The sequence below is a fragment of the Nothobranchius furzeri genome, chromosome 11, assembly GCF_043380555.1.
Source record: "Nothobranchius furzeri strain GRZ-AD chromosome 11, NfurGRZ-RIMD1, whole genome shotgun sequence".
In the NCBI taxonomy this organism is placed as follows: Eukaryota; Metazoa; Chordata; class Actinopteri; order Cyprinodontiformes; family Nothobranchiidae; genus Nothobranchius; species Nothobranchius furzeri.
The window spans coordinates 56,785,424-56,810,396 of NC_091751.1; the positions used below are offsets into that span (position 1 = coordinate 56,785,424).

General features: G+C 42.7%; 1 protein-coding gene across 1 annotated transcript in view; it reads left to right on the top strand.

Annotated features, from left to right (window-relative positions):
* Positions 1 to 19,042, top strand: part of LOC107384100 (potassium/sodium hyperpolarization-activated cyclic nucleotide-gated channel 2) — a 36,848-nt gene extending 17,806 nt beyond the window's left edge. The window contains exons 4-8 of the mRNA XM_015957158.3: positions 5,409 to 5,627; positions 15,983 to 16,129; positions 16,353 to 16,593; positions 16,676 to 16,840; positions 17,260 to 19,042. Of these exons, the coding sequence (XP_015812644.3) occupies positions 5,409 to 5,627; positions 15,983 to 16,129; positions 16,353 to 16,593; positions 16,676 to 16,840; positions 17,260 to 18,209 (1,722 nt within the window). The 3' untranslated portion in view covers positions 18,210 to 19,042. The remainder of the gene's footprint in view (positions 1 to 5,408; positions 5,628 to 15,982; positions 16,130 to 16,352; positions 16,594 to 16,675; positions 16,841 to 17,259) is intronic.
* Positions 19,043 to 24,973: the final 5,931 nt, after the last annotated feature.

Genomic DNA, 24,973 nt, shown 5'->3' on the forward strand with positions numbered 1-24,973 from the left:
CTTGTATAAATTTATTAATCAAAAAAGGATCCTGCATGTTGGGGTTACCTTACAGGTCAGCCATAGAAATCTCATACATTTTTTTATTGTTGTTGCCTTGTATGAAAGAATCAAAGGTGCTTTAAAAACAATTCAAAATTAGATAACTCACCACCCAGTTCTGTGTTGAGATAAAGTGAAACGCACTTCTTTTATCATTCACTCATTCATTCTGAGATATATCCCAAATGTCCTTAAAGATGTGGAAGTCTAAAAAGACATTTTAATGATAATTTCTGACTATAATGGGTCACTCTAAATGAAAACAGCCTCCTACACCTATCTCCAGCATTAGCTTCTGATAGAAAATAGACGGTGAAACTAGGATTGGAAAAGCCTGACAGATCTACGTCACACTGTCACTTAACATTCATGGACTCACCCATCTCGACTCCCAGCGAGCAAGGCTGATGTTGGTTTAGCGCCCAGGAAACAGCAGAGAATGTCTCAGTCACAGACATATATAAGTAGACGCCCCGTGGACCGGCGCTGCCTATTGGAGCTGCCGTAATGGCCGGCCACCATTTTAAATGGGTCTCCATTCGCCCCTGTGCATTCATTCCTGCTGAGGAAGGTGCTTAACCAACTTAAAAACATATTTTATCAAGCTTTTTCACAAAATATGCATGACACATTAACATGATGAGTAAAATATAAATATAGTTAATGTGACAATGTGTAGTTTTTATTGTTAATCTCTGTAAATATCATTAAAAATGTTGTTGAAAAGTTATTAAATGATGCCCAGTTGTTGAAAAATATTGGCAGCTTTGTAACATATAATAAAAATCAGGTCTAAAATACATGGGAGTGGGTCTAAGTCTCTGGGCGATGCCATATTAGATGCCATGTTTTCTTCTACAGGAGCCTCTGAGGACCAAATGTGTTTACTGATTTGTAACAAGTGGTTACAAAATGTCAACATTCATGAACGTTGTTGTTATACACATTTACCTCTTCACTCGTTGCCAGTGATGACAGGGAGTCTGATATGCTTGTTATTTTGCAGAAGTTTTAGGGATGGGTATCGATTAGGTTTTATCCGATACTGGTGCCAAACCGGTACTTTTGAAACGGTACCGGTGCTCAAACGGTGCCGGAACTGGTGCTTAAAGAATGTAAAAATACACACGTTTTCCAAAAACCTCTTATTTTTTTATTTTTATTTTTATTTTTTGCAAAAAAATCACCATGTTAGCTTTTTCTGGCAATATTCGGCATCGCTCTTGGCTGATGGCATGCCCAGCGCAAGAGAAAACACGTTCAGAAGGTGTTTATGAGGCTGGGACACACAAGTATGTATTGGATTGGGCAGATAAGTTGGGCAGTGTATCCCTCTTACTCTACCACCAGGCCACAGGGTCTTGTCCAGAGGGAATTCTTGGCAGTCTTTTGTATACGTCAAGTTCCTTTTGTACCTGCTCTGTGATGGAAGGGACTCTACCCGCTGTATGAGAGGCTGCATCCTCCTTAAGTTGTCTGTCTTCATCCTCAAACAGCTTTTCTAAGGCTGACTTTTGGACCGTTCTTGGCTAGAAAACAAAAATAAGTAGTGTGAGGATTGTCAAAACAACAAAGATCCCTTTTAGAATGTAGGACTACATGGTTAGATTAGAAAAACTCAGAAATTACATATTTTTCTGGCTTCATCTCGGCGTCATCCATCACCCTGTCTGCTTGAGGGTCCTCTATGGGAGGCTATGGATACACACATAATAAAAAACATTCCTTCAACATGGAAACTACATCATGCAGAAGGACAACGTTGTTCAGAGAATACCTGTTCAACTGCTGCTGTGGCATTTGCAAATGCTGCCTTCTCCAACGTGTCCCAGATGTCAGCTGCCTCACCTTCATCTAGCTTGCCTTTAAAACGTGGGTCAATCAGAGTGGCCTCCTTTAGAAATTTCTGAAGGTTTACATCCTTTAAAGAAAGTATATAATATAGAAGCGGATACTTAAATGCAATGCTACCCCTATATTTGTTAGTATTCATATGTTCTGCAGATACCTGACATCTGTTCTGCAGACTACCCCAGACTTTCCCTTTCATTGATGAGGTGAAAACTGTGTCTTCATCGGATTGCCTGAAAAGTGTCTCCAGCTTCATCAGGATGGGGATGATTTGGCTGCATGTGGGCGACTTCTCACTTGACACACACATGGTTGATGTGTACAGGACTTGCATGCGCTTAATAAACATCTCTGCTTTCGTTAGATCAGTGCACGTGAAGCCTTCTAGCCTGTGGAAAATTATTAACAATGTTTAAGGTAAATGATGAAATGAAATAATTTAGCACTTACAAGTGATGCTGGTGTCCTTCACTCACTTGTCCTTCTCCATTGGCTTCCTCAGTTGATCCAAAACAGCTGCCTGGATTGCATCAAACTGCTCAATAAATCTCTCCACCATCAGGAAGAGAGAGTTCCAGTGCGTTTTAACGTCAAGAATGACATTATGCTCTGGCAAATCTAAAGCACAGACAGACACAGATGTATTTTGAATTACTGTAAAAAGGTAATATTATTAACAACACATTTAGATGTGTAACTGCATATGCTACTTACTCAGGAGTCGCTGCTTTTCTCTGAGCACAGTTTTGCTCAAGGATGAACGTTTGAGCCACACCACAACTGAGCGGATTTTGGCACACCAGCTGGAAACTGCAGGAATGTCATACACCTTTTGTGCTGCTAGGTTTAGGGTATGAGCAAAGCATCCCACTTTCAAAAAGTTCAAGTTTTTCAAAGCAACATCCATGTTGCTGGCGTTGTCTTCTGTCCTAAGTTAAACTGCTCCACAACGCTTGATATTTCTTTAGCCACTACCAGACCTGTTTATGACTCATAAACTGCTTCAGTGCTTAGCACATTCTGCATCATCCTGCCTTTGTAGATATAATGAACCGTGACTGTGAGGAAATGGTCCTGAGCAACACTAGTCCATCCATCACAGGTGATTGCTACCTTGTTAACCTGAGCCAACTTCTGGATGAGGTTGCTTTTTTCAACAGAATACCATGCAGGTATAAGTGTGTTGGACAGGTCGTCTCCGGATGGGGGCTGGTACCTCAGATTAAGGGCAGTGCACATCTCCCTGAATAGAAACAAATAAATTTGAATTTAAATTGAAATGTGGTTATTTTTCCAAACAGATAAAAAAGACTAAATAAAAACATGTAACCCACCCTTTATTTGAACCAATTATTAACAGAGCACTTGCAAAGCTAAACAGCTATGAACAAAACTATTTTTATATCAGAGCAATACAACATTTTTACCTAAATGATGATGACTCCACCATTGAGAATGGTTGGAGATCTTTGACTACAAATGTCGTCACTGCCCTGTGTATTTCCTCCACTTTTTCTTTGGTCAATTTACACCTCTCGGCCAGCGTGAAGGGAGTCTCTGCCAAAAAGAATGCAGCATGTAGCTACGACCGTGTTTGCTAGCTCACCCTACATGCATTCATTTAATAACGTGTGCTCAACGTATAACACACATAAACTACTTTAAGCTACTTACCCAAAGAAGAGCGGCTGCTGCTGCTGCCGCCATCCTGTGTCATCTTTTCTGCTACAGCGGGAGGGACTCGGCTGGGGCCAGGACGATTCTCCTCCTCTCCAGGTTCTTCTGGGGGAATGTTGCTAAAGCTATCTCCATTACCGACAGTAGATGCGTTCGGTGGGAGGTTTCGCTGTTGCAAGCTATCAAATACGGTGCATGTCTCGGCTTTTAAAAAAATGCTATGCGTCACCAGGTGTTTCATTAAATTAGAGGTGTTACCTCCTTTACTGAGTATCACCTTGAAGCACCTGTTGCAGGTTGCTGAGTCTGCATCTTTTGCTGTGAAGTACAGCCACGCTTTCGACCACTTCGCCTTCGGCATTTTGACAAATAATGTAGGTCCGCTCTAACCAAATACGCACTTGGCTGGGCCCGCCTACTATCACCGGAAAAGTAAAATGAGTGACTACTAGAGTCCAACATGATTGACATCTCCGAAATGAAGCACCGAAATCTGCGTTGCTTTTCGGTCTGGTTACTACCGTTTATGTCAGAACCGGTGCAATTAAAGTACCAAGTACCGGTACCCATCCCTACCTGGGGCTTTTTGACCCTAGTGAGCATCAGTTGGTAAGGTCTTACTTCAACACAAAAATACAGCTTGCTTGCAACAATTTATGCATCTACTGCCCCCATTGCCAGGAAATATACACACTGTCACTTTAAACACAACAAATAAAAATAAATGTAAATATAAAATCATATTAGGTATACTAGAAAAGCCACCAGTAATCCCACGTGATCTATTTTCAACTGTATGCTGGTTGTTGTGAATGTAGGCTGCACAAAAAAGGGCATAGTTGCTCACTTTGCTTTGACGTTGGAGAGTGAGGAGACCCATCCAATATGGCGGCAACACTGTTACACTCTCCAGCGCCCAATGGGGCATCTACGTATTCATGTCTATGGTCTCAGCTAGTAGAAGCTACTGTTAGCATTAATAACTCCACCACACAGCAGAACTCCTCCAGGCTTGTGTTATTTGTGGAGATAAAACATCAGCGTTGCAAGTCAGTGGTAGAGTCAAGTTGCTGTTATCCAATCAGAGGCGAGATGTCCAAAATCAGCTACTAAGACTCCAAATCCTGTGGTCTGAAGCTCAGCTGTGATGTGACTCACTTCTAGTTACTGGAAATGGTGCACCAGTGTATTTTTTTGTTGTCCCCCAAGAACGACGTACAAAGCATTTATTCCTACTATAGACCACTACAAATGTATTTACTTTTTACTATTGTCTTTTCTTACATTGAACTGACACTCTATTCTTCCTTTAATGTCTTGTGTTTCTTTTTGCTGCTACTAAAACTGCTCTGCCTGGCCTGCACAGAGGCTTTATGTTACGTACATCCCACTTTCTCACTGTCATCAAACAACCTCATTAATGCGTCTCTGTAAGTTACAATCGAATGTTTATTTTCCTACACGAGTCTCCGCACCAGCCGGCCGGTGACCGCTGCACGGCTGTCGCTGCCTCTGGTAGATTCCTGCTCACACACAGCTTTGAAAAGGCATATTTAATGACCTCTCATTATCATTCCTCTCGAAGGAAATAATTTCCTACCGTCTCTGCTTCACTGATTAGGTCTCGAAGGATTTCCCCAACGTTGTTTCCACTTCCTCCTTCTCCCTCGTCCCTCCTAAAGCAACACAGCCCCTCAAGTTCTCATTTGTTTTAATCCCATTCCATGACCCTGCTGTGCCCGAAGATTTTTTTTTTATCTACATGCTCTCTAAACATGCATTTTTACATAACAGCTGTGTTTAACTAACTTCATATCCCTGCTTTTGTCTTTTAACAGAACGACACCTGGTCAGAGCTCTACTCTTTTGCTGTTTTCAAGGCGATGAGTCACATGCTGTGCATCGGTTACGGCCGACAAGCCCCAGAGAGTCTGTCAGATATCTGGCTGACTATGCTGAGTATGATTGTAGGAGCTACCTGCTACGCTGTTTTTATTGGCCACGCAACAGCTCTGATCCAGTCCCTGGACTCGTCTAGACGGCAGTATCAAGAAAAGGTAGGAATGAAAACTTTCTCTGTGTTCTCTACACTGTATTTTAACACATTTGAAACAGTTAAAGTCCTGTTTTCTTCTTTTGTACCCTCTCTAAGAAAGTATAGCACTTGCTACATCCACTTAGGTGGGAGAGTTTAAAGAAAATAAAACTCTGCATAAAGGGAAACACAAGCCTCGCTCTATAAGAGAAGTTTTATGATAATGACCTATTCACTATAAAAATAATATATAAGAGGCGTGCCTCTTTATCAAAGACGTTCATTCTTTTTCCTCTGCTTATCCGGGTGTCACGTTTCGGGGATGTTTAGGACCCAAACATGCAGATACACAGGAGGACACGAGGCAGGAGTAGATATAAGGAAAAAATCCTTTTATTAGAGGGTGAACAAAAATAAATCCAAGGCAACGAGCCTACAGTCAAAAGTCCTGGAGCACAGGACACCCAAAGCTCTCAAAGAGCACAAAGACCAAAGATTTTGAAACAGAAGCTCACCTCGAGCACAAAGTCTGGGGACGAGACAAAATGCTCATAAAGAGCATGAACAAACGCAGACAGAATACAAACAATGGACTGACAAGACACTGAGACAAGACAGGGCTTAAATACACAGGGAGGATGAGAGGGAGATGAGCTGCAGGTGTGTGGGGTGTGGGAGGAGGACCAGGTGAAGGCAATGACTAATAATTATCAAAACGGGAAAACAGAATCTGAGTAGGGCCAAATAACCTAAAAACTCTGAAACACAAAACGAAACCTTAAGACTGCGGGAAGGACTAACACACACACACATAGCATCACACACAAATGCACAAATATAAACAGAACTGGGAAAGGGACAATCACACACACACACACACACACACACACACACACACACACACACACACACACACACACACACACACACACACACACACACACACACACACACACACAAACACGCACACACAAAACTGGAGCAGGACACTTACACACGCACGTCGAGCTGGGGACAAAGAGGCTGGGGCTACAAGGACACAGAATGTGAATGAAGACCTGGAGGGGCTGGGGATGAATGAGATGACACAGGACCAGGGAGGAATGATTTTTAAAGGCTACAACATAAGACACCTAACTGAGACGCAGACAAAGGACACCTGAGGGCGCTAAGAGACACAAAAGGGAATCCAGAGAGGGATGGAGAACACCAGGAGGCACATGAAGGAAGGGGCAGACGCAGACCATGACATCGGGTCCGGATTGCAGGGGTAGCATCTCAAGTAGGGCATCCCAGACAGCCCTCTGCCCAGCCACCTCCACCAGCTCCTACGGCAGGACCTCAGGCCAGATTGGAGATGTACTTGCTCCAATGTGTCTTGGGTCGACCCGGGGTCCTCCTGCTAGCAGGACATGCCTGAAACATCACCCCAGGAAGGCGTCCAGGCGGCATGCTAGATGCCTGAACCACCTCAGCTGGCTTGCCTCAACTTGTAGATAAATAATTTAAGCTCAAAATCATATCACATCTTTAACTGTTTTACTGCAAAGGGAAAGTCTTTCTTTTACTGTTATTGCTTAGCATAAATATTGTTCAAAAGTAACTAAATGAATCAACCAGCTTCTCTTATGCAGTTCCATTGTTTTCTGTTCTTATCTTATTCACAGAGTAGCAAAGTTTAGTTTTTACCTTATTTTGCTAACAGTTTCAGCTTCTCTCAGTCACGTTCATCTGAATAAATCAGGGGTACTCAAATATAATGTTCCGGGGGTGTCTGTGCTGGCGAATCATGACACCACACACACAAATCTAATGTAATCAAACATCAATATACACCGTGCTCAACGGTCGGACCAGGGGGATGGGGGAAGCGCCTCTTCGTATGTTCTATATACAAGAATATTTAATAATAGCAAATTAGAGATATTTTATTGGTTTTAAGCTATACTATTTCTTTGACTAATTAAACAAAAGGTTGTAAATGATATTAGCAGACAAAACGTATTATTTTTTAATATTATGAAATAAAGAAATTTAACAGATTCAAAGTTACAATCTAATACTGATATAGAACTTTTGTGTTACAGTTTTTAGTTTTAAACTGATGAAACAAATGTATATTGATGTTTGTGGTGAGCATTAAAGGTGTGGAAGTCAGGTAAAACATTTTTTAATGATTTTCTCTGATTATAATCAGTCACTCTCAGTTTAACATGCAGGCTGAACATGAAAATAGTCTCCTACACCTATCTCCTGCGTTAGCTTCGGATAGAAAATAGACGGTGAAACTCTAGGATTTGAAAAGCCTGACAGATCCACGTCACACTGTCACTTAAAATTCATGGACTCATCCATCTTGACTTGCAACAGGGAAGGCTGTTGTTGTTTTAGCGTCCAGGAAAGGGCAGAGCATGTATCGGATAGTAAAAGCTAACTGTTAGCATTAGCAACTTCACCGCACAGCAGAACTCCTCCTTGCTTGTGTTATTTGTAGCGATAAAACATCAGTGTTGCAAAGCTAATGGAGTCAGTGGCGGAGTCATATTGCTGTTAGCCAATCAGAGACAAGATGCCCAAATATCAGGAAACAAGTCCAAATCCTGCCATCTGAAGCTACTTTCGCCACCAGCTGACTTTTACTTCCTGTTTCAGGCACATCTGCACAAACCCAAACATTGTGTTTAAGCTCTGACCTTGACCCTGCTTCTCTGACCCTTACATATCGGCTCCGTGTTTTATGTGGCCCATTGTGTGCCTCTAGGCCCAAAGCTTTGGGTCGTGCTGATCGGCGCTGCAGCAGTGGCCTGTGGCGTTAGCAGCTCAACCGCTCTGTTTCCAAGCAGAGTCTCGCTGGTGAGCAGGGGGAGGGCTGCTGACTGTCAGCAGCCAGTCAGAGGCTGCGGGTGTGTTCGGCCAGGTAGAGCCACGTTGGCAGGGGCCGAGCATGAGCGCGCCTGCGTCTGTGTGTGCGTGCACGTTATGATCTGCCCTTGAGCAGCGGTAGAACTGATGAGGCAGCAGACCCGTTTGTCCTGCCAATGTCATCCTGAAGGTGACGTAAGCAACCGTGGCTTCCTTCCTCTCTATCTCCTCCTGATAACTCACACTCTTCAAATCACTCTATCTGCACTCTTTTGTGTCCTCTATATCTTTTACCATCCTTTCTTTTCCTCACGGGTCTAATATCTCCACCCGTTTACCTGCTCCATTATTTCCTTCAGCTCACCCTCCTCTCACCTTCTGATCTAAATTCCCTTTCCCTCCCTTACATCCTTTCTGGTGGTGGTGTCCTTGAAAGGTACAGCGCTACTGCTGCCCGGCTGCTACAGGGAGTAAAGTGAGGGGGAGGGGAAACCTGTGGGAGACGTGGTCCTGGATGTTTGAGGGCGGTGTACCTCACATCAGAGTTTAGAGTGTTTTTGCCCTGCTATCATCAATCATATCTGATGAATGCTTTAGAGGACAACAATTCAGCACGCAGAGTGCTGACTAGTGCTCTTATTTTTAACATTTGTCTCAGATGATGGGAGTTAAAAGGCTAGAGAGATGCCTCTTGTGTTGCATCCCACTGGGCTGACTGAATAAATGAGGAAGCTGCTCGAGAGAATAAATTGTTCCCCAATATTTTTTATTCCCATCTGGATGCAGGTTGAAATATTTGAGGAAAAGTGATAATAAACTAAAATTAATTTTATCATGAGTTTTAACAACATATCTGTAACTTAAACATGGTTTAATTTCAGGACAAAGTGAGGAGTAAGAAACAAAAAAAAAGCAATAACGTCAGAAATGTGTTGGGAATGTTGTGTGTTTTATGCCAGTTCCCAAGCAAAAATAATGTTCCTATTTCAGTAGTTTTTCTGCTCAGAGCACTGAAGGGCTTTTTCTCTGACCGGTTGGCAGATACTTCTCTTTTCTGGGGATTAGTTTTGCAGCTGAAGATGTACGTATTCCCAAAAAAGTGAAGAAATAAATATAAAATGCACACAGCAGAGACGTGTCAGTGATGCCACTGAGGGTGATGCTGATGCTGCTGGGTGGATTTGCCATGCCAACAGACGGGACTATAAGTGATGTTATAATCATTTTGAGGGTGTTAGCAGAATAAGGCCACCGGCGGTGAGTTATAGACCCATGTCAGAAGCTCCCATTTAAACCCAGAGAGAGGCTTTGGGCTTTGTGGGTTTGGTGCAGATATTAGAGGATAGACATTGTGGCACATGCACAAGCAAGCATACAGCTTTTATATGTAATTGCCTTTTTGGTTTCAGTCCTGAACCACAAACATTTTGTTGGTTTAGAAATCAGAGATGTGGCTGTCCAATCATGTTGCAGAGATGTCATATTTCCATGACTCGTGCAAAAGTGCAGCAAAAAGGCACAACAGTAACTCTGTCAGTATCATTCTGCCTCAGCTGAATTTATTTGTCTTATTGTGTTTTTAAAATACCTTCAGCTAACATCCAGCTGCTCTAAGACCATTGTTTCAAAGTTATTTTTACACCATCGTAAAAAAAAATCTGCCTCAGAGCATCAGACTATTGTTTTAAAGACTTAATCTTCCTGGACAAAACTTCTAGGTGATGGTTTAAGAACTATTCAAGCTAACTTAATGCAATTTCCAAGAATCAAGACACATTCATCACTTTTATTTACGTGCAAGTGATACCAGTCCAGCCCACATTAGGTCTAATCCTGGGCATAGGACATCTGCATGGACTATGTTTAGGAAAGGCCCATTTTTAATATGTTGTCATAGAAATGCACGTATCTGCAGACTGATACCAAAGGAATTAACTAGTCGAGTAGATGTGACATCACTGCAACACAATGGCAGCTGCAGTGTTGAGCCAAAGAGATGAAAGCTATAGGTCATGCAAATTTATACCACATGGAACTCAGAGAACGTGTCCTGCCAAAATACACAATAAACAAACAAACAATTATTTTGGCACGGAGAGTCTTCTATAGTGTGAATTCACCTCTCTGTTAATTTCAAAATGTAGAGAATTTAAACCTCCAGAGATTTTGTGTCCTTGCTGATGGCAGGAAAAGTATTCATCAGTTTTTGCCCAATTCCTTAACGACTTTTAGCTCTTTTGTATGTTCAGCTGCTCAACAGCTGCCCAACTAAGTAAACATTACCTCTAAGTTTCTGCATGCGTTCTTGTCTCTAATGGTTTCCACATTGTGTTTGCTCCCAGCCACAAGCAAGTCAAAATATGAGCAAATAATATTAACGTCATTCTTCAAAGATGGACTAGAAAATGAAAGTAAAGCCAACTTTTAAAGTCTTAATCACACAAATGTAGTAAAGCAGATTTTGTATTTATGCAATATGATTGTTTTAGTTTTAGTACACTGATGTCTTCCTAACATCTAGAGAAAAATGCAGTTACTGTTTTTATTTGATCCTTTTTGTTTGTATTCTGACTTTAGCACAAAGGCTTGTTTCATCTTTTTTGAAGTGCTGTAGAAAGTCGATCGAGTGCATCTGTAATCACCCCCTACTGGACTCACCGGGCTTAGCGCTGAGTCAGCACTTTCCAGTGGATGCTACAGACCAAAGTTGTGACCAGGTGTGAGACAGGGACCGTGCTCGGTCAGCAAAAAGGCGAGCAGCCTGTGGTGTGAGCGCTCTGTGATGACGCACCACAGGAAGGTGTTGAAGATTGTTCTCTCCCCATCCTTTTGCCTCTTTGTTCTGGTGCCACCAACAGTCACAGCCGTTTGGGTCTGTGAAACCGCTTATCACTGTTTACCAAAAGAAAAGGCTCTTTTAGTCGTGTCAGATGATACTCGCCACTCAGTTTTTTTGAAGTACTAATTGAACAAACCCTTATCATCCAGCTTCTTCTGGATGTCGCTCATTTTGACTGAGCTGCATGATTTCCTGTGTTACCCAAGAAGCTTGATTTCATTTAATCAGGCTTTGGGCTGCGTGAGGCCTCACGGTGCGCTCTCACTCTCTTTTTACAAGTCTCTGAATTAAAGAGAGACAAGACAAGCTCCGACTTACCCCTATCTGATTGTAATGAGTTGGAAATAAATGAAGTGACTGAATTATGCTTCCAAGAAGACATTTCAGTTAGAGTCTTAGAATTTGGGGGATGGAAAAAAAGAGGAGAGGAAAGTTAAAGTTTGATTTCTATTTTGGGAAACTCTATAAAAGAAATAAAAGTAATCGAAGGAAAAGAGCAAACTCATCGTAAACTTTCCTCTGCATGAAAGGTAAAGTCACCTAAATTACCATTAAAACTCCAGTCAGGCTTTAGTTGCCTCATTGGTTCAGAATTATTTTCTAACCACAGCTGCATGGTCACCTCTACCTGTCTGACCCCCCTCCCACAGACAGGCTCACCCACAGACACACTTTTCTCACAATCAGCTGTTCTGTCCTCTACAACACACCAGCTGTGGCTCTGAACAGTCTGGGTTGTTATGACACGGGGTCATTTCTTCAGGCTGCTCTCCATCTGTAGATGTCAGGAAGGAGAGTCACTCATGCAGGTGAGATTCGGTGTTGAGAAAGTCCATCAAAGCTGCTGCAAAGAAGGTTTTTCCTCACATAGATTCTTAGTTCAGAAGTCCTGATGTGGTTACAGCTTTTGTCATAGTTGTGTATATAATGTAAAACAGTCTTTTGGAATAGCAGCATCTCTTGTCACAAACAGTATGCGGTGATAATGAAGTATTTTTCATTAATTTGGCTCTTTAACGGAGCTTCTGTCTCCCATGGTTTCTCGGGTGATGTGCAAGCGTTATGGCAGACATACTTGTAGAAATCACAAGTAAAGCTGGGGGATGTGTCTGATCAGATGTACCAGAATAACTTTTCTGGGGTCTCATTTATCAAACATTGTGTAGAATCCTTACTAAAACCGTACTTAAGCTCAGCAAAAAAATGTACTTACGCCAAGTAGGTTTGTGATCTATCAAACATGGAGTACGCACAGCTGCACGCAATCTCCGCTTCATAAATCAGAGACTAACGAGAATGTTTCTCAGCTGCATTTTAGTCACATCCCGCCCTCACCACGCCCACTTACTGCCATAAATGGTCAATGCAAAGTGCCTTGTGGACCTCATGCATGTACATAAGCTGGCTTGTTGCAGCATTTCGATCACGACCGCAGATCAAGGAAGCACAATTTCACAAGCAGAAGTTGAGGTACTTGTGGGTGAGGTGGAGAAATGAAAGGAAGTGCTAATGCGAAACAAATAAGAGAAAATCCGGAGTGGCATTGCTGAGTCAATGCTGAGTTCTTCAGAGAGATCTGTAGCGGATAAAAAAAAGATCTGATCAGGTTTTGAAAGTCACATGTGCTAACCAGTCAGCCAAACAGAGATCTCTCTTGGTCAAGCAGCCAGGGCGCATGATCAATCGGGTCACAGTGACAGGACACACACTGTCACGGATGCATGACATTCTGTCTCAGTCTTTCCCCCTGCTGATTTCTGCATTCTGTATTCTGGCTTCAGGCTGTGTGTGTACGCGTGTTTATGTGCGTGTGGGGGGTCTTGTTCTGTGTGAAAACAAAGCAGTACAAGTGATAATGCTGCAGGATTTCATGATTGTATCCTTCTCAGCAGCAGCACTGCAGGTGCTCTCCATGTCCAAAATGTGCGTAAGCAAGGTCCTTAGTCAACTTAAAGTTGTGCACATTTTTCCACTAAGTTTTCTTTCATAAATCCCAAAGTTTGCATGGAAAGTTGCTTACGCAGTTTTCCGACCCCGTTTTGTGCGTAAGCAAGCTTGATAAATGAGACCACTGGTCACTAGCAACACAGGAATCATGCTTGAAACTTTTTCTTCTGGTCAAAAGATGCCATGTGAATGCAGAGGGAAGCTTCTTTCAGAAAATAACAATATAGCGATGTGTTTTTAGGGTGAGGCAGTTTTCCCCTTTCTTGTTTATTATTAGTGTTATTTCTTGCTCAGTGCCACCATCACTCAGGGAAAACCCCACAAACAAAGAAGACAGGTTCACAGACAACAGGTCCATCTCCTAAATGTTTCCCTACAGGAACAGAACCAGACTCTAAACAGAACATGTAAAATTCTCCTTAAAGGTGTGGGAAACTTGTTTAATCAAAGTATATGCAGTGGTCTCTGGTATGTAGGAATGAATACATAGCAAGCCATACTCGGGGCAAAAAAGAAGCTCACAAGTGCTTGGATCAGCACGGACAAGTCTGCTGCAGCAGAGTGGCACAACACACCAGGATTTGGAGTTTTACTTCAAGATATTTGGACATCTTACCTCAGATTGGATACCAGCAATGCTACTCTACCACTGACTGGCAATGTGGATGTTTTATCTCCACAAATAACACAAGCCTGGAGGAGTTTTTCTGTGTGGTGGTGTTGCTGATGCTAACGTTTAGCTTTGAGTAGCTGAGATGTTAGCAACAACAGCCTTCCCTGTCGTAAGTCAAGATGCACGAGTCAATGAATGTTAAGTGGCAGTGTGACGTAGATCTGTCAGGCTTTTCAAATCCTAGAGTTTCACTGTCTGTTTTAAATCAGAATCTAATTCAGGTGATAGGTGTAGGAGACTATTTACATGTTCAGCCTGCATGAAAAACTCACAGTGACAGATTATAATTAGAAATAATGATTAAAATTTTATTTTCTGAGTTCCACACCTTTTAATTAAATTAGCAAATGACAAATAGAGTGAGACATTCTATCAGCTACGCTTGGCAGCCCGGCTCTGGCTTCTCTTCTTGTTCAGCAGCTCTGAGCTGGGAAGCAAGCGTGATTTGTACACAGAGGGGGGTTATGCTCGGGGGGGTGGGGGGTGGGGGGTGGGTTGGAGAATCAAGGGGCAGTTTGATGGATTGGTCATGACTCCTGTTTTTGATAAAACATTTAATTTATTGGTAGCCATCAGTATGTGAAGAGTGCTTCAAGCAAAAATGCTTCAACCCCTCCCCCTTCTTAGTTATTTTACACAAGGCCAAAAGCATTTTAGCAATTACATATTTTGTTCAAAACAGACTTTAGCTCAATGTAATTCCTTAGACGTAAAGTAATCAAACAGAATAGACATTTTAAGCGTGTGTGAACATATTTCCTTGAGTGGATCTGTCTTTTTTTAGTTAATACGCTTAAATCTCAAAATGTTGTTTCATCTCATTACTAATGCAAAATAAAAACCAGAACAGGGTGGTTTACATTTATTTTTAATGGGACTATTTTAATTAGCACAGTGTGGTTTGTTTTCTATTACAGTTTGTTTGGTCTCATAAATAAAGGGAATCCTAAAAGTACAGATTTTTTTTAATCCTGTTAGCATTGGATCTCCCTGCGTTCCTTCACCTGCGTTCCTTCACCTGTGTACGACCGATTGTTTACTACGTGTGTGTTTTCTTTCAGCAGTAGCAGGGCACCTGTTCCTGATAATGAGCTATTTTCTCTGTAGGAGTTTACACCTCGCTCTGGAGGACTCTGCACCTGCAACGATGCTTTGAGCCGGTGGACTTTCTTGTTTTGTTTGGGGCCTCTGACAGGACACACAGAATTGCTCGGAAGCAGAAATGAACTCAGGACCTTGCTCGTGTCATTTTTTCTTGCTTCTACGAGGCAAACCGGTTTACGTCCCTGTAGGGGATGTTTCCTCATACCTTTAGATTGTAGTTTAGGAGTGCAGTGATAAGGGTTACAGTGATGATGACTCACTTAATCCCTGAAAGTTATGAGTCTTCAGTACCTGCCAGGGAGGTTTTGGACAGATTTATAGGCTCTGGGTTTAGCTGGGGTCTTCTGCGAGTCTTTTTTATTTGAGCTGAGCTCGTTTACACGGTGGGACAGCAAAGAAGATGAAGAAACCTCTTCATCACTTCCTTTTCTGCAGTCCAACAAACATTCAAGCATTAAATACTATCAATAGGCAGCACAAGGAAGAATGGTTTTTACTTTTCAGCACCGTGTTTCTTACAGCTCTGGAAGTTTGTTTAAGTGAGTCATTGATCAGAACGGGATGACGTCATCGGACTCATGAGGTGTCAGTGGAGGGATCGTGTGTCTCTGCGAAAACGCCTTGTGATGGTAAGACGTCCCCAAAGTCTCTGGGCAAGGACAGTCCTGGAACATATGTGATGTCTCGCTGTCTCAGAGTCTTGTGTGGAGACAAATGTGCACGGCACATGAGGGACTTGTTAAGGATTTTGTGACATTGCACCATTTGGTGAGTCTTGTCAACTATTTGATGAATTTTTATTTTTTTGGGTGGACATATGAGTTTCAGATACACAAAGACACTCATGCATTTACAAATGTACATGTTTAAATGAAAAACAATATTTGCATGTTTTGCTGTAGGAGTTGCATTAACAGCCAATCACCTCTATCCATATCTCTCTCTGTCTTAGTACAAGCAAGTGGAGCAGTATATGTCCTTCCACAAGCTGCCCGCTGACTTCCGACAGAAAATCCATGACTATTATGAGCACAGATACCAGGGCAAGATGTTTGACGAGGAGAGCATCCTGGGAGAACTCAGTGAACCTCTCAGAGAGGTGAGATGAATACACACAACATGGAGCAATTCTTCCATGAAACTAGAGTCAGTTTCTTTTTGATTATTCCAAATTAAATGAACTTTTTGTGTTTCAGTAAAAATGCATCCAAACTGGGCTTTTACACTCCCTGTGCTGCACTCAAACTCATGCAGGCAAAGGGACAAATGCTATCTTTTGTTGCACAAAGAATTGTGTGTGTGTGTGTGATTTTTATTTTTAGGAAATTGTCAACTTCAACTGTCGCAAGCTGGTAGCGTCCATGCCACTTTTTGCCAACGCAGAGCCAAACTTTGTGACAGCCATGCTGACGAAGCTCCGCTTTGAGGTATTCCAACCACAAGACTACATCATAAGGGAAGGCACCATCGGCAAAAAAATGTACTTCATCCAACACGGGGTGTGCAGCGTCATAACCAAAGGGACGCTTGCAATGAAGCTGTCAGATGGCTCTTATTTTGGAGGTAGGGGAGCAACTTTTTCTGTTTTTCTCCAATTGGCACTGCTTTTGTCTTTGCTTTAATTTCATGCTTCTTCCTGTTTCAGAGATCTGTTTACTGACAAGAGGCCGACGAACAGCGAGCGTTCGAGCAGAGACGTACTGTCGGCTCTACTCTCTGTCTGTCGACCACTTCAATGAGGTGCTGGAGGAGTATCCCATGATGAGACGAGCCTTCGAGACGGTTGCCATTGATCGTCTTGACCGAATAGGTAAAATAAATACAGAAACGATGAACATGCATGACTCATGGGTACTGTGTTAATGCATGGCAAACATACAAGGGTTTTAGATTTTACTGGAATTTAAAGACCTTTGAAATAATCTTCATGTACGTAAGTAAGAAAGAAATTATTTCAGAACAAATGTAGATATAAGCAGTAAAATGATCTGTGCTGTTCTCTGAAACGAACCCTGTAACTGTAGATGAGAGTACATCTCCTTTGTCCTCTGGGTTGGTTCTGTTAGAGGACATCACATACTGTAACTAACTCCAGTTGTTTTCTCTTTATAAACCCTAATTTTGTCTGTTTTTCTTGCTTTTCTCAACCTTTTTTTGTCCTTTATGCTCTGCCCTCTACCATTTTCTGCTTCTACCTTCTAACTTAGTCTTTTTTCATCCTCTCTGCAGGTAAAAAGAACTCCATCTTGATGCACAAGGTTCAGCATGATCTCAACTCTGGTGCTTTCAACAACCGGGAGAATGAGATGATCCAGGAGATTGTCAAGTATGACAGAGAAATGGTGAAACTGGTGGACCTTCAGCGGCCACGGGCCATGTCTATGACCCCCTCCATTGGTGGAATCTTTGCCCCTCCAGGTCAGCCGCAGTCAGGCTCTGCAATCGCCACCCTCCAGCAAGCTGTGGCGATGAGTTTCTGCCCTCAGATGGCTAGTCCACTGGTGGGTCCAGGCACCCTGCAGTCTCCACGCATGGTGCGAAGGTTTCAGGTGATGCAGAACCTATCGAGTCCGATCTCTATGTCTCCTCTTCAGTCCCAGCCTCCCCAGACACCTGGAGGGGCATTTGGATCTGCAATCTCCAGTCCACCGGTCCAAAGCCCCCTCACAGCTACAGGTCGGACTTTTCAGTACATGGCAAGTGTAGGACCATCTGGGTCCCAGTTGTCCCTTGTGCAGCACCATGCACCCAGTCCCACACAGACCCAGCAGAGGCCTGCCTCACACAAAAGCACCCACTCTCTTCATACAGACAACTTGAGCCAAGACACTCGGGCTCTATCTGCCTCCCAGCCTTCACTTCCCCAGGAGGGAACACCACAAGCTTCCTCTGCAGCCCCCAGCCCTCCCCCCTCCACCCGCACCTCCAACTCCTCCATCGGCCCCCCTCAGCCCCCTCACCATAGCTTGCCGGGGCCCTCAGGGGTGGGGAGACCGGCGGGAGCTCAGCAGAGGGTTGCCTTTGCCTCCACACCCCCTCCTGGTGGACCTACTTGCATGGGGGCAGTAGCAGCAGCTGCTGGATCAGGAACTCCAGACTCTGCAGTTCCCAAGAAAGATTCGATTGTCAGCCTTCCGGAGCTAGACTCTGCCAGATCCCGGCTTTCTTCCAACTTGTGACCCTGGAGGACTTCAGGAACGAGGCCTTTTTTTCGTAGGAGAATCTGTTCGGTTAAAGGTCAGTCCAGCTGATCCCTCAGCTCGCCACTGACTAATCAGCTACTGCCAGCGCCACCGGTCACTTGACCTGGATGCACTGTGCGTTGGTCTCAGCAGAATGAAAAGAGCTACTCGACATCTAGAAACACTTTGGCAAGAAGGAGTCTATACAATTATACTAGAATAAAATTAAGGTTGAACTTGTCTGGTCTGCTGTGCCAGCACTTTTAGTCTTAGTATCACCCCTTTCACTCTGCTTCCAAACACCTACTGCATATCGCTGTCTTTACTGTAAAGATATGAAGAAAAGTATGATTAATGTACCTACTGCATACTGTGTAGAATCCATGCAATGCAATCTAGCAGGAGCTGGACTTAAAAATGAAAATCAGGGACTTGAGGTAAAATGACAATGACATTTTAAGTGTTCAAAAATGTTTTAAGTGTTTTTTTCTTCCTATATACGCTGTCGTAGCAAACGAACTCCTTTTGTTCAAAATTGTCGTGAAAATAGTGTTTTAGACCGCTGGTCGATCTTACATCAGTGTGTAAATAATTGATGAAAAAGGTGAGGAAGGATATTATATTCATCATATCTACCCAAAAACCAAAGTTGAGCTTAAACACCAAGTCTGGTTGTGTCTGTATCAACAACAACAACAACAACAAAAAAGAACAACAAAAAAAAAGAAACATAAAAGAAAATGCCATTTATTTAACTGCCTTGATTCAACATTAGAAGCCATATATTTGGTTTGTGTGTATGTATAAATATGGGCGTAAGTGTGTGTGTGTTTGTGGGTGGGGGGTGGGGGTGGGGTGGGGGGGTTGATGTGTTTTGGTTCCATTTTCAGAGAAGGGACTCACACTCTCCACGATGCATGGTCAAACTTGACCGGTTTGACATGCTGACAGTGGCACTGCCCTGTTTTCATGAATCATCTGAGAAGTGGTCAGCTGTTTGCTCAACACACTGATTGTAACGCTAAAGGCAACGCTGGATAAGTAATCTGAGCTTTACTGGGAGGAAACATTTGTGAACAGCCCACACTGTACACTTGCTTGTTTGTGTCTAGGTTCATCGATTAACACATGCAATATAATTCTGCAATACTCTACCCCGCCTTTATATATATATATATATATATATATATATATATATATATATATATATATATATATATATATATATATACTTATGCTGTACAGAAACGTGTTTCTTTACCTTTTCTTTTTAATGTAAAGTCTTAAAGAATCCAGCAGCTATTGTGGCTTCACTTGAGGTATTGTAATCCAGTGATGTCGTTACCTTAACCAAAAATGTTCAAGGGGATGAAAGGATGTGTTGCAGTGCCAATTTGTGTTCAAAACAGACCGAAAACACCTAAAACTGGTTTAAAGTCACACTAGAAATCTATGTCAGAGCTCAGAAAGTCAGATCCTCCAAAACCTTCAAGCTCGTTTTATTTCTAGGCCAATTTGTACAAAGTCTAAATGTGCCCACATCACAGAAAACTTTAGTGAATGTCAACAAAAATCCTGGTAGAAATATCAGATTGGGTTGAGGCTTTGGTTAATGTTCTTTTAAACAGTCTGATCCTGTTGAACCTAACAATCCTTCTCTTGCTGAATGTATGCCATATGAGAAGTAAAACAGCTGATCAGTCCTAAACTGCCATGTAAATAAAGGAACAGTGATTTAGGGAGGATTTTATGATGCAAAAGGCATTGCTATATGAGGTGCTGAGTGTCTATCTTTTCTTAGGTCTTCTGATGCCCATTGGGGTTGAACATTGCTGTATTTTACATTTTATGCTACAACCCGATCCCTAGAGCTAACACGAGAGGATGCATTTTTTTTAAAAGAATACAATTTATTTATTGAAATGGAGGTGAATGAGAGCGAGTTGTTACCACTTTGAGCTCCTCTGTCCAAAGCCAGCACTGAGGACATCCAGTTAAGCACCTTGCGTTGCACTACGACCTTCTAATCAAAACAAAAATCAATGCTCTGTTCTCTTGAAAAGGTTGGCGTACTTCTCCTGGACCCGTTATCTGGTTAAAGCGTGGACAAATGAAAGAGAATCCAATTGGGATTGCGAATAGGCAGCTGATTCTTTGTGTTAAACAAACACGGCGTCCAACTTTTGCAGCTCTGAACATCGATCTGGAGCCAAACTGTAAAATCAATCTGATGGACATTTCACTCAGGTTTTCTACCTTTCCAGAGAAATGTATCGATTGCTGCCATGTGGTTTTTCATTCATTAATGTAGACGTGTTGACTGAACCATCCTAAAAGAAAAACATCCCACGAATTTTGGTTGGCAGAGAAACCACGGAGGATGGAGTGGAGTTAAATCCCTGAGAAAACCTTCTGCTGAGAGGTTTTGATTCGTTGTCCTGAGTGTTGTTCAAGTCTTAAGACAAGATGTAGGTGATTGTTTTTATCCAAGGGCTTCATTACATGGCTTTTAAACCCTGATTTGTTGTCACAGTTGCGCAAACACAGCTTCTTTTTCTATTTTTACCAAAAACATGCACTAAATAAAACTTGTTCATCCTAGAGTTACATCATTTTGTCAGCTGCAGGAACTTTCTGTATTGCTTTTATTTCTTGTGGGAACGGTACTTGCCAAAACTCCAATATGATTCTGAATGGTCTATTCGAGTCTGCAGTTTTCGTGCACTTCAGTACTGTCCCAGCGTGATCAGTGGGTCCTCCTCCCTCCCTAATTCTTTTTGCTAATGCCAGAGTTTGCCCTATTAAGCTGCTATCAAGACTGTGCAGATGCGTCCACAGTCAGAAAGAGCAAGAATGGAGAGAGAAAGAGTTAAAGAGCTAATGTTTCAGGCAATATCAGGAACAGTCTCTGTTTTTATTGCACCCGCATTTTAAAACACGGTGTGTGGGATTCACTCTCACTGAAAACAACAACACAGCGACCCAGACTCTTTGATAACTCTGATCCCTCAGATGCAATGCTGGACAAGCACAAGGTTAGCTTAGCTGCTCTCCGTCATGAGTGTGTTCAGCAACCACTGATAAATGTGCGCACAGCTCCGCGTTCGCTCGATGATGAGGGTTGAAAGTGTGATTGTTCTGGCGTTTGCTGTGGAGTGGGAATGAATTCTTCGTGCATTTTTGACACTGGCTGATAATTATTGAGAATATCAAAGTTACAAACTTCTCATTCTTGCTGCACCAGATGTAAAGGGTACCGAATGCCTTGGTGTTGATACGTTAGCAAATCAGGGTATTGTTTTTGTTTGTTAGGCTTTGGTTTGTTTGTCTGTTTGATTTGATGTTGAGGTTTTTTTTTTCAATTTATTTATACAATGTGCCCCGTGCACATGGACTGTATATACCTTGTGCCTAGTATCTAGTTTTCACATAGTTTATTTTTGTGGTATGTATGTGCCTGTAAAAATGCAAATGTGTATTTTTAATTTCAACTTGCAATATATGTAAAAAAATACATTAGATAAAGGCGAGCATTGCTGAATTACAATGACAATGTCAATATTTATAATTTTCCCTGATGTGGGAAACACAAAATTGCACATTTTTGTTGGGTTGAACCTTCCAACACCATGCGCGGCGCTGTACTCTGTACTTTCATGTTCTGTACATACAATATACACAGAGATGTGGCGCACCTCGTTGTGTTTTACTGCAACCTGCTGCATAAGAAACATTTTCTACAGTGAGAGGGTGAGCTCTGACTGGCTCCTGGTGGATATTGGCAGTCTAGACATTAGCTTAGGGGATTTTCTTGCTGCGAAAACACCAAAAAGTGGCAGAAAATATAAAGAAAAACGGTGGAAATGCTTGCATAAGATTTCAAAAACACAGACTGTGCATTTGCTGCACAGTATTTCACACTGATGTTGGTTGCACACTGATCTGGTGTTGGCCATAAAGTTAAAAAATAAGACCTCTTCAGTAGTGAGTCAGACTCCGGAGCCATCACAGTCTCGAGCGTGACTCCCAGCTGAGTTACCCGACTGAAAAAGCAGAGTGCATGCTTGTATTTTTCATGTCTAAGCAAAGTTCAGTGTGTGACTCTTTGTGGGACCTTCAAATCTAGACATTGTCGTGTACTAACTACTATACAAAGATTTTATTTAGTCTAACAGTTAAACTTTTGTGTCGTAGCTACTGTAGCCTGCTTAACTTACCTAAGCCTTCTCTCTGCTTCAGGACTCTGTGTGCTTGAGTTTGTGTGTGCGTGTGTGTGGGCGTGTGTGTGTATGTGTGTTCCTGTGCCTTTCCTTCTATAATGTTGGTCCCACTTGAGAATATGATGCCATTGAGGGGTTTGAAACTCACAAGATGCTGAGAGATGCCAGCACAAACTGAATAATGGTAAATGGTCATGGCCATATTTGTTTCACAATCAATAGAAAATTTTAAAAAAGCTAAAAGACACATAAACAGTGAAAAAGGCTTTATAGAAATGACTCCAGCACAGGCTTAGATTTAGTAGCATTCCACAGCCTGCAGGAACTGCTTGGTGTGGACATCCAGACAAACTTTACCAGCACTATGTAGACGACAGCACAGATATCCGATACAGCACGTGTCCTCTCTTCCTGAAAGCCAGTCTGCAACCATCTCAGGCTGTGCTCAGCTTCTACTCATGAACAAAAACGGTTCAAGTATTACTCGACTCCAGCTCTGTCTTAAGTTGATGTCTACAATCCAGGGACAACTCAGCTCCTAGCCCAAGCCACAGCGCTCCCAAATCAGTCTCCAAGGGTCAGAGGGGCTCCTGGTTTGTGTTAATCAGTGTCCGATCCCTTCAGACTGTGATGCACAGCTGGTGTTCGGGGTGTGGGGCTGATTTGACCCTGCGTCCAAAAGGCTGTCTTGTCCACCACCTCTGCTGGCCGATAAGGCAGAACCACACCCTGGTTTATCTCAATAAGCTGGTCTGTCAGTCAGTGGCAATGTTGTTCAAGCGTTCGTAAAAACAGACAATACTTTGTTGTGCAATAAAAAGATGAGCGCATTGGCATACTTATCTTTGTGTGTGGATTTTTATTTGTCAGTGTGTCTTTGATTGTTATGTGCAGTTTCAGTTTCCACACCTTGACTCATTTCAGTATACTCACATGTTAAATGGCCACCCCTTCACACTTATTGTACCCCAGATCAGATGAGATCTCTCTCTGTCTCTCTCTCACTCCACAGACAGGAGCTCTGCTGCATCCCTGATGAGATGTCTGAGCTCAGACTAACAGCCCTCCTCTGGTGTGTTCTTGTGCATGTGAGCACACAGCGCTGCGCAGCAGCAAGTGAGCATTTTTAGCCGTTTTGGGTTTGCCACGCACATGCAAGCCCTAGTTTGGTGTTTGTCTGAGACCGAGAGGGTAAATTAACCTGTAGCAGGAGTGTGTGAGGAAAGGCGGGAGGGTGTGTGCGTCAGAGATGAGGGCAGTCCAAGGACACCGTCCTCTGGCTGCTGGAGGAGCAAAACCCACCCTTTTTGCTTGCTGTCTACGTCTTTTTCTTCTCGTGCACACACACAAACACACAAAGCTGTCTGGATTCCCAGTGATTATGCATGGCACACTGAGATGGAAAGATTAAGATTACAAGCAAGGTGAAATTTCGACACAGAGCTTCACGCCACTGATGTTGCCTCCCCAGGTCTACATGCAGCTTGTACAAATGTGGGTGAGGCCATCCGCAGTGCGTGTCCGTACTTTTACCTTGACGTGACATAATGTCCTCTCTCTACCACTCTATTGACACACTCTCTCTCTTTCTATTTCATTGTAATTCAATGAGGAAGCAAGCAGTGTAATAACAGTGGCTGCAGGGAGATACTACACCAGGTTGTGAAGTCTAAAGCCTGAGTACGTATTTTCATCCTCATATGGGGCTGAGGATTGTCCTCTACCTCCTTTTCTCTGCGATGCGGCTCCTCTACCTTGTCCCTGGCTATCCTACTTCAATTAATCATATCAGCATCACTTGCACTACCCTCCTGGATGTTTTCCTCCAGAGAGCAATTTGCTTATTTAGCTTCTTCTTTGTCCCTTTCCATCTATCTCCTTACGGTTTCCTTGTGCTGCTTGGCTCACCTTCTTTCCATGAGCCGTTTTTCAGGCCATGTTCAGAGCTCCCTAAACACTTTTGTCCCTCGAGATCTTTCCAGGTAACAAAATCTGCAACTTCAGCTTTTATTGGGCATAAAAACAGATAAATATTCCACTTTTTTTTTGCCCAAATAAAACACTTATTCACGTCTAGAAACCTGGGAAATGTATGAAGCATTGTTCTTGGACTTTTTCCAAGCGGGGCAATAGGTTTTTTTTTTCTACACCTTGAGCAGTTGCGGGAGAAAAAAAATGACTGTGGGGTGGAATTTAGAAGACTTTTTTCTGTCTTCAAGAGTTTCTGGCAAATTGTCAAGCAGCACAGGAAGAAGTGCTTTCCCAACATTGACAGCGAGGACAGAGTACCTCTGACCTTGACTGGGAAAATACTCAAGAATCACTGTGAGTTTTTCTCAACCCCCAGGAAAAGCCTTAAATAATGGCAACAGAAGTTGGGAGCGTTAATGAGGTACGTTGTTGGGTATTGTTATATCCTGAAATGAACCACACAGGAGAGAAGTCAGTAGGTTTTATACGCTGTGAGAGGCAGCAGAGAGCAACCGGCCAAAAGCCTGCAAAGGCCCATGTCCGATCAACTCTGGTCTCCCCTCTGCACCA